Raw genomic sequence first — 12,168 nt, 5'->3', positions numbered from 1 at the left:
CTTTAGGGCTGGAGAGTATTGACTGATGAGAAGGGGAAAATCAAGAGGGAGAAATGTAAGTTTTCTGACCAGCCTTGTTACTTCAGAAGGGATCTTGCTGAGTTGTTACCACCATCTTCCCCATCTCACCCAAGTAAGGGACTGAAACAAATTGTTCCATGAACAATGCACTAATGAAACTCAATTTTGATAGCTTTATATGCTATGCTCCTTCTTCTCACCCTTCAATACTCTCATTTTCCCTGTGACCTTCCTCTTCCTTTGATACTTTAATTTCCCCAGTAAATCTCTCAAATTGCCATCCAGTTCTCCCAACCACCTGCGACATCTCCCAGATATGGGGTAGGGAAGAGGTGGAAAGTAATAGCTGAGCTCACTGCATTGTTGTTCCTCTAATGTCAATGCTGATTGTGGACATACAGCAGCCCATTTTTATAAAACCTGGGGGAACATCATAAAGCTGCTAAAATTCATTTGCCTATCTCTGGCCTTGTTTTCCTGTTCCTGAGTCCTACTAATGCTAAACACAACTTGATACTGGTGGATACTGTGGCAAAAGTGCAGATCAAATAGAGTTCTGCTAATTTTCTAAAGGAAAGAAACAATGGATAAAGAAGGCAGTAATTACAGGCTGACAAACACAGCTGATATATGCCCTAGTGAAAAGAAATGTCTCCTGGCCAGGCAGCAGGCTTTGGGGTCCTGTGAGTGCATGCAGGGCTTGTGTATACCTTCATCTACCCACTGGGGGTTAAAATGCAGATTAGAGATTAATTCCTCACCCAATTTTGAGCTGGTGTCAGCTGATATGCACCCACCTCAAATGCAAGACCAGCACCTTCAGAGCTTGACAAGGCTCCATTTGAGACCATTTTAAAGGTCTTTACCCACTTTAAAGGTCTGGTAAGTATTTACATGCTTCAGCTTGCTCTTGCTTATTTTCTGAAGAGAGAATAAACAAACCTTGGGATGACAGTGAATTGATATAAACCTGAAGGGGATTTAGGGTGTATTTCTGGTTACTGAGAACCAGGAAAACCAGCACTCCCGAGAGAGCCGAGGCAGTGAACGCTGGCCCGGGGGCTGCCGACGGCCGGGACGACGTAAAGATGCCCACGGGGATGGGTGTCACCGGCCGCGACACGGATCGAGGCCAGTTTCGCCTGCGCCTGGGTCGTTAGGCCCTGGTGGCTCCGCAGGCGGCCGCTGACCCCAGGCGCTGCACGTCCCGGCCGCACCGAGGCGCCGGGGCCCGTGCGCGGCCTATCCCCAGCGCCGCTCATCGCTTGGTGGCACCGGCACGATCGCGTCCGCGACGGCTCCGACCCCACCGCGGGCCGGGCCGGGCGGCGGAGGCGGAGCCACGTCCGGGGCGGGGCGGAGCCGCGGCCAGTCGCCACCTCGGCGGCGGGGTGGGCGGTGCGGCGTGGTGTCGAGCGGTGCGGGGTGATGGAGCCGCGGGCCCTCGTTGCCCGCGCTCCGGCACGCAGCGCCCGCTGAGGTCCGCCCGCCGCCGCAGCGCGGCAGCCCCTCACCTCCCGCCGCCACCCCCCGACACCCGGGAAATGGCCACAGAGCCCCTGCGGCCGGCGCCGCCCGCGGCGGGGCGCCCCGAAGGCGGGAGCGGGCGCTGCGCGGGCGGCGGGCGCGGCGAGGCGGAGGAGGCCGCGGCCCAGCCGGTGCTCGGCGCTTCCCCGGGCCCCGCGGCGGCGGCGGCGGCAGGGGGCCGGCGGCGGGGGCTGAACGGCTGCGTGCCGCTGTCGCACCAGGTGGCCGGACACATGTACGGCAAGGATAAAGGCGGTGAGCGGCGGCTGGGCGCGGGGAGAGGGGCGGCGGAGGGAGCTGCGACGTGGACCTCCCCTGAGGGGGGTCCCCCACATACCCGCTCTCCCGTTTATCTTAATTCTTGTAGAGCTGGTTGTGGCGGGGCGGGTCTCGCGTCAATTCTCCTCACGTCCCGCTGGCGGCGGCCGGTAGCTGTGCTGTTGGCCGGAGGTGGTGGTGGTGGTGACAGGAGGGAGCCGCTCACCGGCGACGGGGAAGCCACATGCCCGGCACCTCAGGAGCGGTGTCAGGGCTTGGCGCTTTGATGGCTGAGGTCCCGCTTCTCGGGCTGAGCTGCGAGCACCTGTTTGCCCCGGGGGCTGCGTGTCGGTGCTAGTGTTTGGTGGTCACCTCGGTACTGAGGGCCCGGTCTATCCGGCCAGGGTCTGCTTCCTCCTTTCAAAGGGTGGAGGAACTGCCGGAGCTCACCCAGTGTACGCAGGTTGTGGACAGAGTGGTTTCAGCACTGCCAAATGTCTGTCTTCTGATGGTTTGCATAAATGGCAGTGGCTCACCAGGACAGGATAGTTAACAGTGCCTTTAAGCTTTTGCAGTTAGCTTCATTTTATCAGGCACCTTGTAAAAAAGTGGAAATTTTGATAACGGTGTCCTCATACCCTCAGAATGTATGTTGAAACTGTGCTTTACCTGAAGGTAGCCCCCAAACCTATGGCCACCAGAAACTTGGGTGAAATATTACTGAGTGATTTACCAACCTGGGGTAACTTACTAGTTGGTTGTTAGTTAGATGGTAAAAGTAAGCCTAAACCTATGGCTAGTAAGTGGTCTAATAATACAAATATGAGGATACAGCATTTTTGATGTGTGCCTCCACTACCTTTAAATTTCTATTTTAATTCCAGGTTGAGGAGTGAGGTGTTAGCTCTTCTCATCTAAAGTGCCTTTTAACATAGGCAGCGGTCACTGCCAGAGCAAGCAGCCAAGTTAGCATTGCCAAATGGCATTTCTCCCCTTCCAGAACAACACATTTGGTACAGCTCCTGCCTCTGAGCCAAATGCAAGGTATACATTCAACTGTCAGTGTGCTCTGAGAGCAGCTGTCATATTGCCTTTGAACCCTAATGGTAGGAACTGTCTTTGCTGAATAGGCCAGGAGTAGTTCATCAGAACCCATTCAGCTATTGCTGAGTGGAATTGCAGTACTAATGGCACTGTGAGTTTGTCTTATCTACAGCCTGCGTCTGTGGCATGTCTTGCTGCTGATAATCTCCACAGCAAAGTAGTTCTTGTCCCTTGCCCCTACTGCAGTTGATGCAATAAAATGTAGAGGGAGGTGCGTTGGATCTTTGGAGCTGTAGAGCTTCGTTGTTCGTGTATCATAACATGGGGTGGGATCAGTTAAAAAAGGCTTGTTCAGGGAAAGCCTCACCTTTGCCACATCAATTTTATCAGTTGCATCAAGACAGCATGGGTGATGCACTGTCATTGTGGGTGCAGCTCAAATGGATTAGGTAAAGCTAGCTCCACTACATCTGATGAGCAAGACCAAGATTTTCCTGCAGGGGTATCACCCCTCTACTCTGCCCTGGTGAGACCGCATCTGGAATATTGTGTCCAGTTCTGGGCCCCTCAGTTCAAGAAGGACAGGGACCTGCTGGAGAGAGTCCAGCGCAGGGCAACTAAGATGATTAAGGGAGTGGAGCATCTCCCTTATGAGGAAAGGCTGAGGGAGCTGGGTCTCTTTAGCTTGGAGAAGAGGAGACTGAGGGGTAACCTTATTAGTGTATATAAATATATAAAGGGGGAGTGTCATGAGGATGGAGCCAGGCTCTTCTCAGTGGCAAACAATGATAGGACAAGGGGTAATGGGTATAAACTGGAACATAAGAGGTTCCACTTAAACTTGAGAAGAAACTTCTTCTCAGTGAGGGTGACAGAACACTGGAACAGGCTGCCCAGGGAGGTTGTGGAGTCTCCTTCTCTGGAGACATTCAAAACCCGCCTGGACACATTCCTATGTAACCTTATTTAGGTGTTCCTGCTCTGGCAGGGGGATTGGACTAGATGATCTTTTGAGGTCCCTTCCAATCTCTAACATACTGTGATACTGTGATGATCTCATCTTAGAAACAGTTTTACATTTAGTTGAAGACCAGAGCTGCTCTGGCACTCACAGCACTCTATTTTTTGTAACTGAATATTCTTATTTTATTTCTTTACAGATGTATGTAGGAGTGCAGGCAGTCGAGATGCGAAAGGTCGTTATACAGGGTCATGTATAATTCTACAGAGCTGTTCCCGTTGGTATCTTTGTGTGAAGCTAGTGGCCAGATGTTTGAATATATGTAGTTGCTAATAGCACTGGTAAGGAACATCACAATCTATATGCCAGGATATGTGAGAACTTAAGGTGTGTGTGAGGAGACCTTGTGTCTTCTACCTTCTCCACTATCTTTTTCTGCCTTTTCCTGCAGTAGTCGCCCTTCTTGTTATTTTCTGTTCTGCCTTTTTGTACACCATTGAACCTTTAGTATTTTAAAAGCCTGAAGCTATAAACCCAGCATGCCTTTTTGTCAGGATACCTCTATTGCTATGCATACAACATAGCAAATGTACCTTGAAGGTTGTACCCGGCTGGCATTAGTATCTGAGCTGTTTACTGATTCAAGCTCAGAGCCTTCCTTGTTCTGCTCAGCTTCTTCCTCTATGTCACTGCTGTCCTCTGCAACCAACTTCTCTTCTGCCCCGGCATAGAAAGGTACAGAGGACTTGTGGATATCCAAAGTATTTTATTTTTTAAAAAATAATGTAAACCTTAAAATTTCATTGCCGTGTGGTTCCCTCCCTCCTGAATAACCTTTCAGTTTTCCCTTTGCTCCTTGTGACTTACTGCTTTGCAAAGAAAGCCTTGTAGCATTCTCTCTGCATGGAAACATAGACCCTTGGCTTCTGGGCATAATGACTGACCTTCTGTTGAATGTTGTGTTCAGTGTTGCTTCCCCTGGAACAGAGTAAATCACATGGAGTAAGTAAGGTTGTGGCTTGCTTCTGTAGGCATGAGGAGAGAAACAGGAGCTGGTGGGATATGTCACCTTATAGAGCCTCCCGCACTTGGCTGTAGTCTGGTGCCTGTACCTGTAAAATGCTGGAGGCTCTCAAGTTAGTGGGATTCTGCAGCTAAAGGATCCGTTCTTTTTCAGTGTGACTTGCTTGGTCATGCAAATCACTAAACTTCTAGCTCTGGCTGCTGTTTCCTGGTGAAAAGGTTAAGATGGCACATACATACTGGTTGGTCCTTATTAGATACCCTCAAGAGGATGGAGGATCTTAAGTAAATGTTTGGCTTGTCTGTGTGTAACAGGTTTTGTCTATAGTTCAGTGAAGTGTGTGGATTGGATGTGATGCTTGTTTAGAAGAGTGCATACATCTGTGTTATTTATTTTTGCAGTAGATTTCAGTTTCAGGATGCTAGTAAGCTTTGCTTGCGGAGCCGTAGAGAAATGTTTGTAAGAGGCTTCAGAATTTTAATTTTGGTATAGTTCTGTTGCTTCTTCAGAAATATTGAATTACTTATTTGTATGTTAAAACAATACTATTTCCTGTCTGTGCTGGAAAACCTAAGGAACCCTAGAACAAAACCATAACCAATGCCCATATGTTAGTATGACCTGCAGGTGATGGTATCTCAGGTGGTTGTTTGTAGATCAGAGGGAAAGTTATGGAGTTCTCATCTTCGTGGTAAATGTTGAAGCACTAGTCTTTGGTTTCCAGGCCTGCCTCAGTCACAGTTACAGAGTAGGTGCTCTAGTTTGTCAAGAAATTCAGAGGATGAGGGAACTTTAGATAATGCCAGGTTATAATAAATTCTTCAAGTAATATGTATCAACCCAATGGTGTATGGATTTTATGTCCAGGAATATTTGCCTGGCCTTTCTACCTTGTAGATTGTCTACTTATCATCAAAGCCAACATGCAGATTTTGAGGAGTATGTATTATAAAACGTTTTTGCAATGTTGTGATTGTTAGCAGTTCACATTTTAAACACGTGCCATTCAGATACTTTGTGCGCTTTGCTAGTGCTTTCCAGCACAAGTAAAAGGGTACAGGGAGGGCATGATAAGGTGGTGTGTCTTGAAGATGTGGTAGTCTGAACATTGTGTGGCAATGTTTTTCTAGTTCTGGAAAGTATACAAAATCCAGCTTTTGGCAAGCAATGTAACTTGAGAGCTTTTACGCGTGTTTTTCAAACCAGTCTTTGTTCATTGGCGCAGCCAACTAGTGAAACAATTTTTCTAAGTCTGGTGGTTGTTTTAAAGTAAATATCTTAGCCTCTGAAGGTTTTGTTTAGTTTCCAAGGCTGCACAACAGAGCCCATTCAGAGATAATGCTTTCTAAAAGGCAAAAACACAATTGCTGTTACAACTGAAAACTCTTTTCGGGACACAAAGCTCCTGGCTTGTTGTACCATGTTTCCTCAAGTGGTAAGCTGAAGATGGAGCCTGCTGTTGATAGTGTTTATGTTTTTCCTTCCCTTGTAAGCAAAATAAATTACTATCTGAAAAACTATGAATAAATTCTAGGGGAAAATTTATTTTCCAGAAGTTGTTTTTTTTCTTTTTCCCTTGCAGCTGATGATCTTGAAACCTAGAGGGATGCAGAAACTTTCAGAGGGATGCAGTTACTGTTCTTTATTCTTGCACATATCCATTTCTTGAGTACCCTCAGATAGTCAGTTGTGTTTCTTATGCAGCTACTCAGCAGTATTGCTGTCTGGAGAGTCATTAGGGCTGTTTTGTGAGAATATGTTGAGGTCTTTTTTTTGGTGCATGATGAAGGTGATTGCCTGGCTCAGGTGAAATTTTGTATTGTAATAATGGGTGATACAAATAATACCACTCCATGCTAATTAGATGCTATGGGGCTGCTACTTCTAGTAATATAGAAGTGCTCTTTCTATGCCATTAGTATAGAAATACATAGAACACATTTTTATATTTTAGCTGGTGAGAAATGCATTAAACTTGATACTAAGTCTTTTAACTTACTGTCATTGTTGGAAAAATAACTTATCAGTTATTTAAAAAGGGAGTGTCTATGTAATCTCCTATAGTTAATGTATTTTTTTTTGGGTGGAACTTTTAATGTCAAATCCCAGTACTGTGTTGGCCTTGAGCAGAATTAGACCCAGGAAATCATCATTTAAAAAGGGAGTGTCTATGTAATCTTCCATAGTTAATGTTTTTTTGGGGTGGAACTTTTAATGTCACATCCCAGTACTGTGTTGGCCTCGAGCAGAATTAGACCCAGGAAATCATCTAACGTCTAAAAAGATGGAGAGAAGTGCAAGCAGCCTTCTGCTAAGGGCTTTGTGTAGGAGCTGTCAATTTCGGCTCTACTGTGTGTATACTGAAAGCAGTACAGCTTTGCAAATAGGCTATCCCTGATTGTGTATTTGCTGTTTGGGGTGGGGGGAAGCAGCCTGTAAAACCAAGCACTGAAGGAGATGCTTCTCTTCTAGGTATACTTCAGCATCCAGATGGGACTGTCCTGAAGCAGTTGCAGCCACCACCTCGTGGTCCCAGGGAGCAGGAGTTCTACAACAAGGTGAGTGTCCTGCAGCATGGAGGGAGCTGTCTGGCTGCGGGTGAAATGATGGGTGTGCTTCCTGTAGAAGTTGTAGTTCCCAACCTGTTGTGCTGGGAATCTGAACAGTAGGTCAGCAACAGCCCTGTCTTGATATGTGTGTGCTGTCTAGAACTGTCTCCTCTGTGGATGTCTGTCCCCATGACAGGTCTGCTTCACTCACAATATTTAAGCTTGCTCATTTGCTCATGGGATACTGGGTTTTTCACAGGATCTAAGATTTTATTGAAAAGCCTTGTGTGATCTCCATTTATGATTAAAGGATGGTATGTTTGATCCCATCTTTCTCATGTTGCATATTGTCTCAGAATTCGTTGCATCTAAATTTAGCGTGTCTCGCAGTTCTGTCTAGTCTGGTTTCTTGCTAGAAGTGTTGGTCTCTTCACTGTATTAAAACTCAGCTCCTTTAAAGAGTCAATAAAAAGTTAAACTCTCCAGTTGTTTTAACTTTAGTTTGATGTATTTTTCCTATTATTCATCTTTGGTTTGCTTTATCAGTAACTTCAATAACACAGACCAGGAAAGTTGTTGCTTCTCTTATGCGCAAACATTGTTCATAGAGCCCCTTTTCCTTGCCAACCTACCTGCCTGTGGTAGTCCATCATGCATTTTTTCTGCATCAGCTTGATATGTCATCCCTGTCTGTGACTTACTAGGTAAAAAGAACTATGGAAAACTTCATCATGCAGGATGAGAGAGGAGTCTTGAGACTTTTTATGTGTGTGTATATATATATATATGTATTTTTTATGTTGTGCTGTTTGATTTTTCTCCCCCACCCTCTAAGGGTGTTAAGCTTCCAAAACACCTTGCATATTTTGTGGAAATGTCTCACATTAAAACAGACTAAGCGATGTGCACTGAGAGAATATTGTGTTTGCATGCTAGCATTACTTGATAATTCTCATGATGGGACTGCTAGACAAAACAGCAGTTCTTGACTTAGTAGGAGCTCAGCAGGTGCCAGTTAAATGTAAATGTAAATATTTTTCTGAGGTTTCTTAGTGACTGTCATTTAGATGAGGTTAGAAAGCTGCAATTCAGCCCGCACGGTAATTCTTCAGTAGGAGGAGAAAGCTTGAGCATACTCCTTTGAGTGCCAGGCTGCTGCTTACTCTTCTGTGAAATCCTGAGGTATGGATAGTAATGTGTTACCACTGTCTAAAGCCAGTGGGTAAGAGGGGTAAGCTTGAGCATTGCTTAGATGTTAGCCATTTACAGCACAGGCTTTATCGTTTTGCCTGTTGCTTAAACTAATGTGACAAGCTTTGAGCAAGACCTTGAGCAAAATCTTTGAGAAGTTTTGTATTAGTGCCCTTGTTACTATGCGGTGTCATAGGGGAAGAAGTCAGGTTTCAGTGCTAGTAAGTTGCAAAGTTAGCTTCATTATGTCTTCCAGGGCCTTGCTGGGTTACTTCTGACACAGAATGTGTTTGGTTATCAGGCATTTGGGAAAAGGGTTGGGTAATTCTTGAAAACTAACGGAGAAAGAGAAGGGTGCATACACAACTAGCTGTGTGTGGACTGGAATGCTATTTTGGGGAAGAAGGGAAGGTGAGCAAATGCATGTACATTATGTAGGTGAAAGTACAGGAGAAAGGTCTTGGGGATTTGTGACTTCTCAATGATTAACTATTATCATGTTTGCTCTTGGCAGAAACCTTGTGGTGCAGGGTATAGGCACCTAAGCACTACATACAGTTGTTACAAGATGAGGATTACTGCAGATTGTGAGGTTCAGTGTGAGGTTCAGTGTAAGGTACAGTTACACCTAGAGCTTGAGCTGATGGAGTAGCTCATTGCTGCTAAGAGAGAAAGGCCTTTCTTCCCATTCTTGCCATTTACCTTCTGCTGTGCTGGTGCTTTTTGGACATAGATGAACTGATTGACTTATTTAAAAGACTGCAAAACTTCCTTGTGTTGATTGTCTTTTGTCAGTTTTAGTGATTAATCTGATGAGCAGTGGAAAGAACAGCAGGACTGCCCTGTTTTGGTGACTGAGCTTAAGGCATCTTTTGGTCCACAATCAGAAGAAACAGTATCACCTTGGAGAGGTTAATGAGCCTCCAGCAAGTGGGGGAAAGAGAGTTTTACCACAGGGGGTTGTTTACAAGGCAGGAGATGGTGAGAAACAGCTCAGAAATGAAAGAAGTGAAACAAGGCTGATGAATCCCAGACTGTCACTTTGTCAGGACTAGGCAGCAAGTTCATTGATAAGATCACACCAGAAGGTTGCCAGTTAGTATATGTGAATTAATTGTCACTAGTTTCTTTATTTCTGTGTCTATTTTTTCATATATGCTTATAACTGTTTTGTTTCTAGTGATAGGTAAGTAAGTTATTGTTTCCTTTGCATGCTACCTTACCCTGGCCTTGAATTAAAATTAGTACCCCAGTACCTGGGCCAGAAACAAGTGGTGTTTTTTACTTATGGGTGAAGCGAACCTCCTTGGCTGAAGTAACTGAGAACCTTTGTAGTTTATGATAGCAAGAAGATGAGCTTGCCTCAGTTACAGCTGGAGAGCAGCTATTGCAGATCTGAGGCAGAAGTGTTTTCTGGTAACTGCCAGTGACCAGGAAGCCCTGTTTCAGCATACAGTCTGAGTGCTTGTGAGCTGAAGGCTGCAGGAAACGTGTCATGATAGAGTTAACGGGGCATTGACAGACAAGTTTGACTGTAACTGATATATTTAACCTGATACCAGGTAGATATTATCTTCTAGCAGCCTTCCAGTATCTGAAGGAGGCCTACAAGAATGTGGGAGAGAGACTGTAGCGGTAGGATAAGAGGTAATGGGTTCAAACTTAAACAGGGGAAGTTCAGGTTAGATGTAAGGAAGAAATTCTTTACTGTGAGGGTGGTGAGGCACTGGAATGGGTTGTCCAAAGAAGTGTGAATGCTCCATCCTTGGCGGTGTTCAAGGCCAGGTTGGACAGAGCCTTGGACAATATGGTCTAGTGTGAGGCATCTCTGCCCATGACAGGGGGATTGGAATTGGATGATCTTAAGGTCCTTTCTAACCCTAACCATTCTATGATTCTATCTGGACAAGAGAGTCTTCTCTTCTGAAACTGCTGGATTTGCTTTCAGCTGAGTGTGTGAACCTGACAGAGGGCCATAGTCTGTGTCAGCGAATCACCAGAAGTTTTTTCCCATGGTTACTGATGGGTTGTTTTTTGTTGAGCACCAAGCTGAGTGCTGACTGGTAGAGCTCAAACAAAATGGGCTTCCATTTTGGAATGGAAAGTTGAGTGAGACACTGTAATGCAAAATACTAATAGTGATCTGAAACTTGCTCAGAAGTGGCAGACAGCTGGAAATTTTGAAGAATTTCACAGGTCTCTGTCCAAGTTGAAAGCTGGGAAATCTCTCAAGTAATTCCTGCCCAGACTGCCATTAGGCTACCTTTCTGTTTTCCTTGTAGTGTGTTTTCAGATTAGCAGTTAAAAAAACCCCAACAAACAAACCACCCAACCCTCTAAATACATGTGGTCTTTCTTAAGAGATTATTTCACGAAGTAAACCAAACTTTTGCCTCTAGTACAGCAATATGTGTCATTCTTTACTTATGGGGAAATGGCTTGCCATGATTCTGTGTTGGGGGAGAATAGTATGACAAGATCACTGTGAATACCTTCTATGATAAAATGTAGCAGAACAATGAGCTATTTGTAGTCGCTGTTAATAACTTACTATGTATTGCTTAACTTATCACTGAAGTGTGACTTCCTAGTGGTAATGTCCACTTTCGGTTGAGTTCTGTAAATACCAGTAATTATCAATTCAAAATTAATTAACGTTTTAATTTTGTTCCTGCAAAGTCCATTCCTGTACCTGAGGGCATGAACTTTTTACAAACATAGGCTGCATAACTATGGAGTGTTTCCCCAGGTCTTCTGCTACCCTTACCTGGGTAAAAAATTTTTGGGTTTTTTCACCTTGAGTAGCTACAAAATGCTCTGTTTTCAGTAGGTACGAGCAGCAAGAGAGTGGGTAAAAAAATTGAAGTAGAAGGGTTCTGTTTTTTTAAGGGATATTTGCACTGATGATCTGTTGTTTCCATCTAATGGAAATACTCAGAACCTGTAGGCAGAGGCACTTTAAAGGACTTCTTAAAGGAGTTTCAAGAGGGAGCAGTATACAGAGATGTGGAAATAGGAAAATCGTGTTTAAAAATGTAGTATAATATATTATGTAGTAGTGACCCATTTCCATTAAAGCATATAAATTGTAAAAGGCAGTATGTGTTTATGGTATGCTGCCTACACATGCACGCTAAGAAATCCACAGAACCAGGCTACTGCTCGATGTGTTCTAGTATTTGGCTTCAGCCTGCTTTATGCCAGGGTGCGTTTATACATGCGGAGCAGTCTGATTTAATTCAGCATCGTTGGGGGAGGGAAGGGAAGAAACCTATCAACCCTCCTACGGTGATCTCTTCTGGCAGATGAGTTGGGAACTGTGAGAAAAGCATCCTTTGAGAAGGTTAGTGCAGTCACCGTATGAGGTGAAACCCCCTGCTGAGCTGCATACAGAGCTCTTGTCTCAAACAAGCCAGGCTGTACCCAAGAGCACTATGCACTAGCATAACTCTGTCTTCCTGTTTCAGAGCTCTCCTCTTCAGAACAGGGTTTTTTCTTAATTTGTCACATCAAGAATGTAGCATTGCAGAAACTACTGTCTTGGTGCCCTGAAGAGGGCGAGGAAGCTGGAATGTCAAGCCTTAAATAGGGCA

At 45.0% G+C, this 12,168-nt stretch overlaps 1 protein-coding gene across 1 annotated transcript in view; it reads left to right on the top strand.

The window, feature by feature from the left end:
- The first annotated feature begins 1,396 nt into the window (after positions 1–1,396).
- Positions 1,397–12,168, top strand: part of IPMK (inositol polyphosphate multikinase) — a 53,098-nt gene continuing 42,326 nt past the window's right edge. Inside the window, exons 1-2 of the mRNA XM_080622120.1 lie at positions 1,397–1,803; positions 7,308–7,393. Of these exons, the coding sequence (XP_080478246.1) occupies positions 1,566–1,803; positions 7,308–7,393 (324 nt within the window). The 5' untranslated portion in view covers positions 1,397–1,565. The remainder of the gene's footprint in view (positions 1,804–7,307; positions 7,394–12,168) is intronic.

Source organism: Psittacula echo (assembly GCF_963264785.1).
Source record: "Psittacula echo genome assembly, chromosome: 6".
NCBI lineage: Eukaryota > Metazoa > Chordata > Aves > Psittaciformes > Psittacidae > Psittacula > Psittacula echo.
The sequence above is the reverse complement of the archived record's forward strand: the minus strand, read 5'-3'. Positions and strand labels throughout refer to the sequence as shown.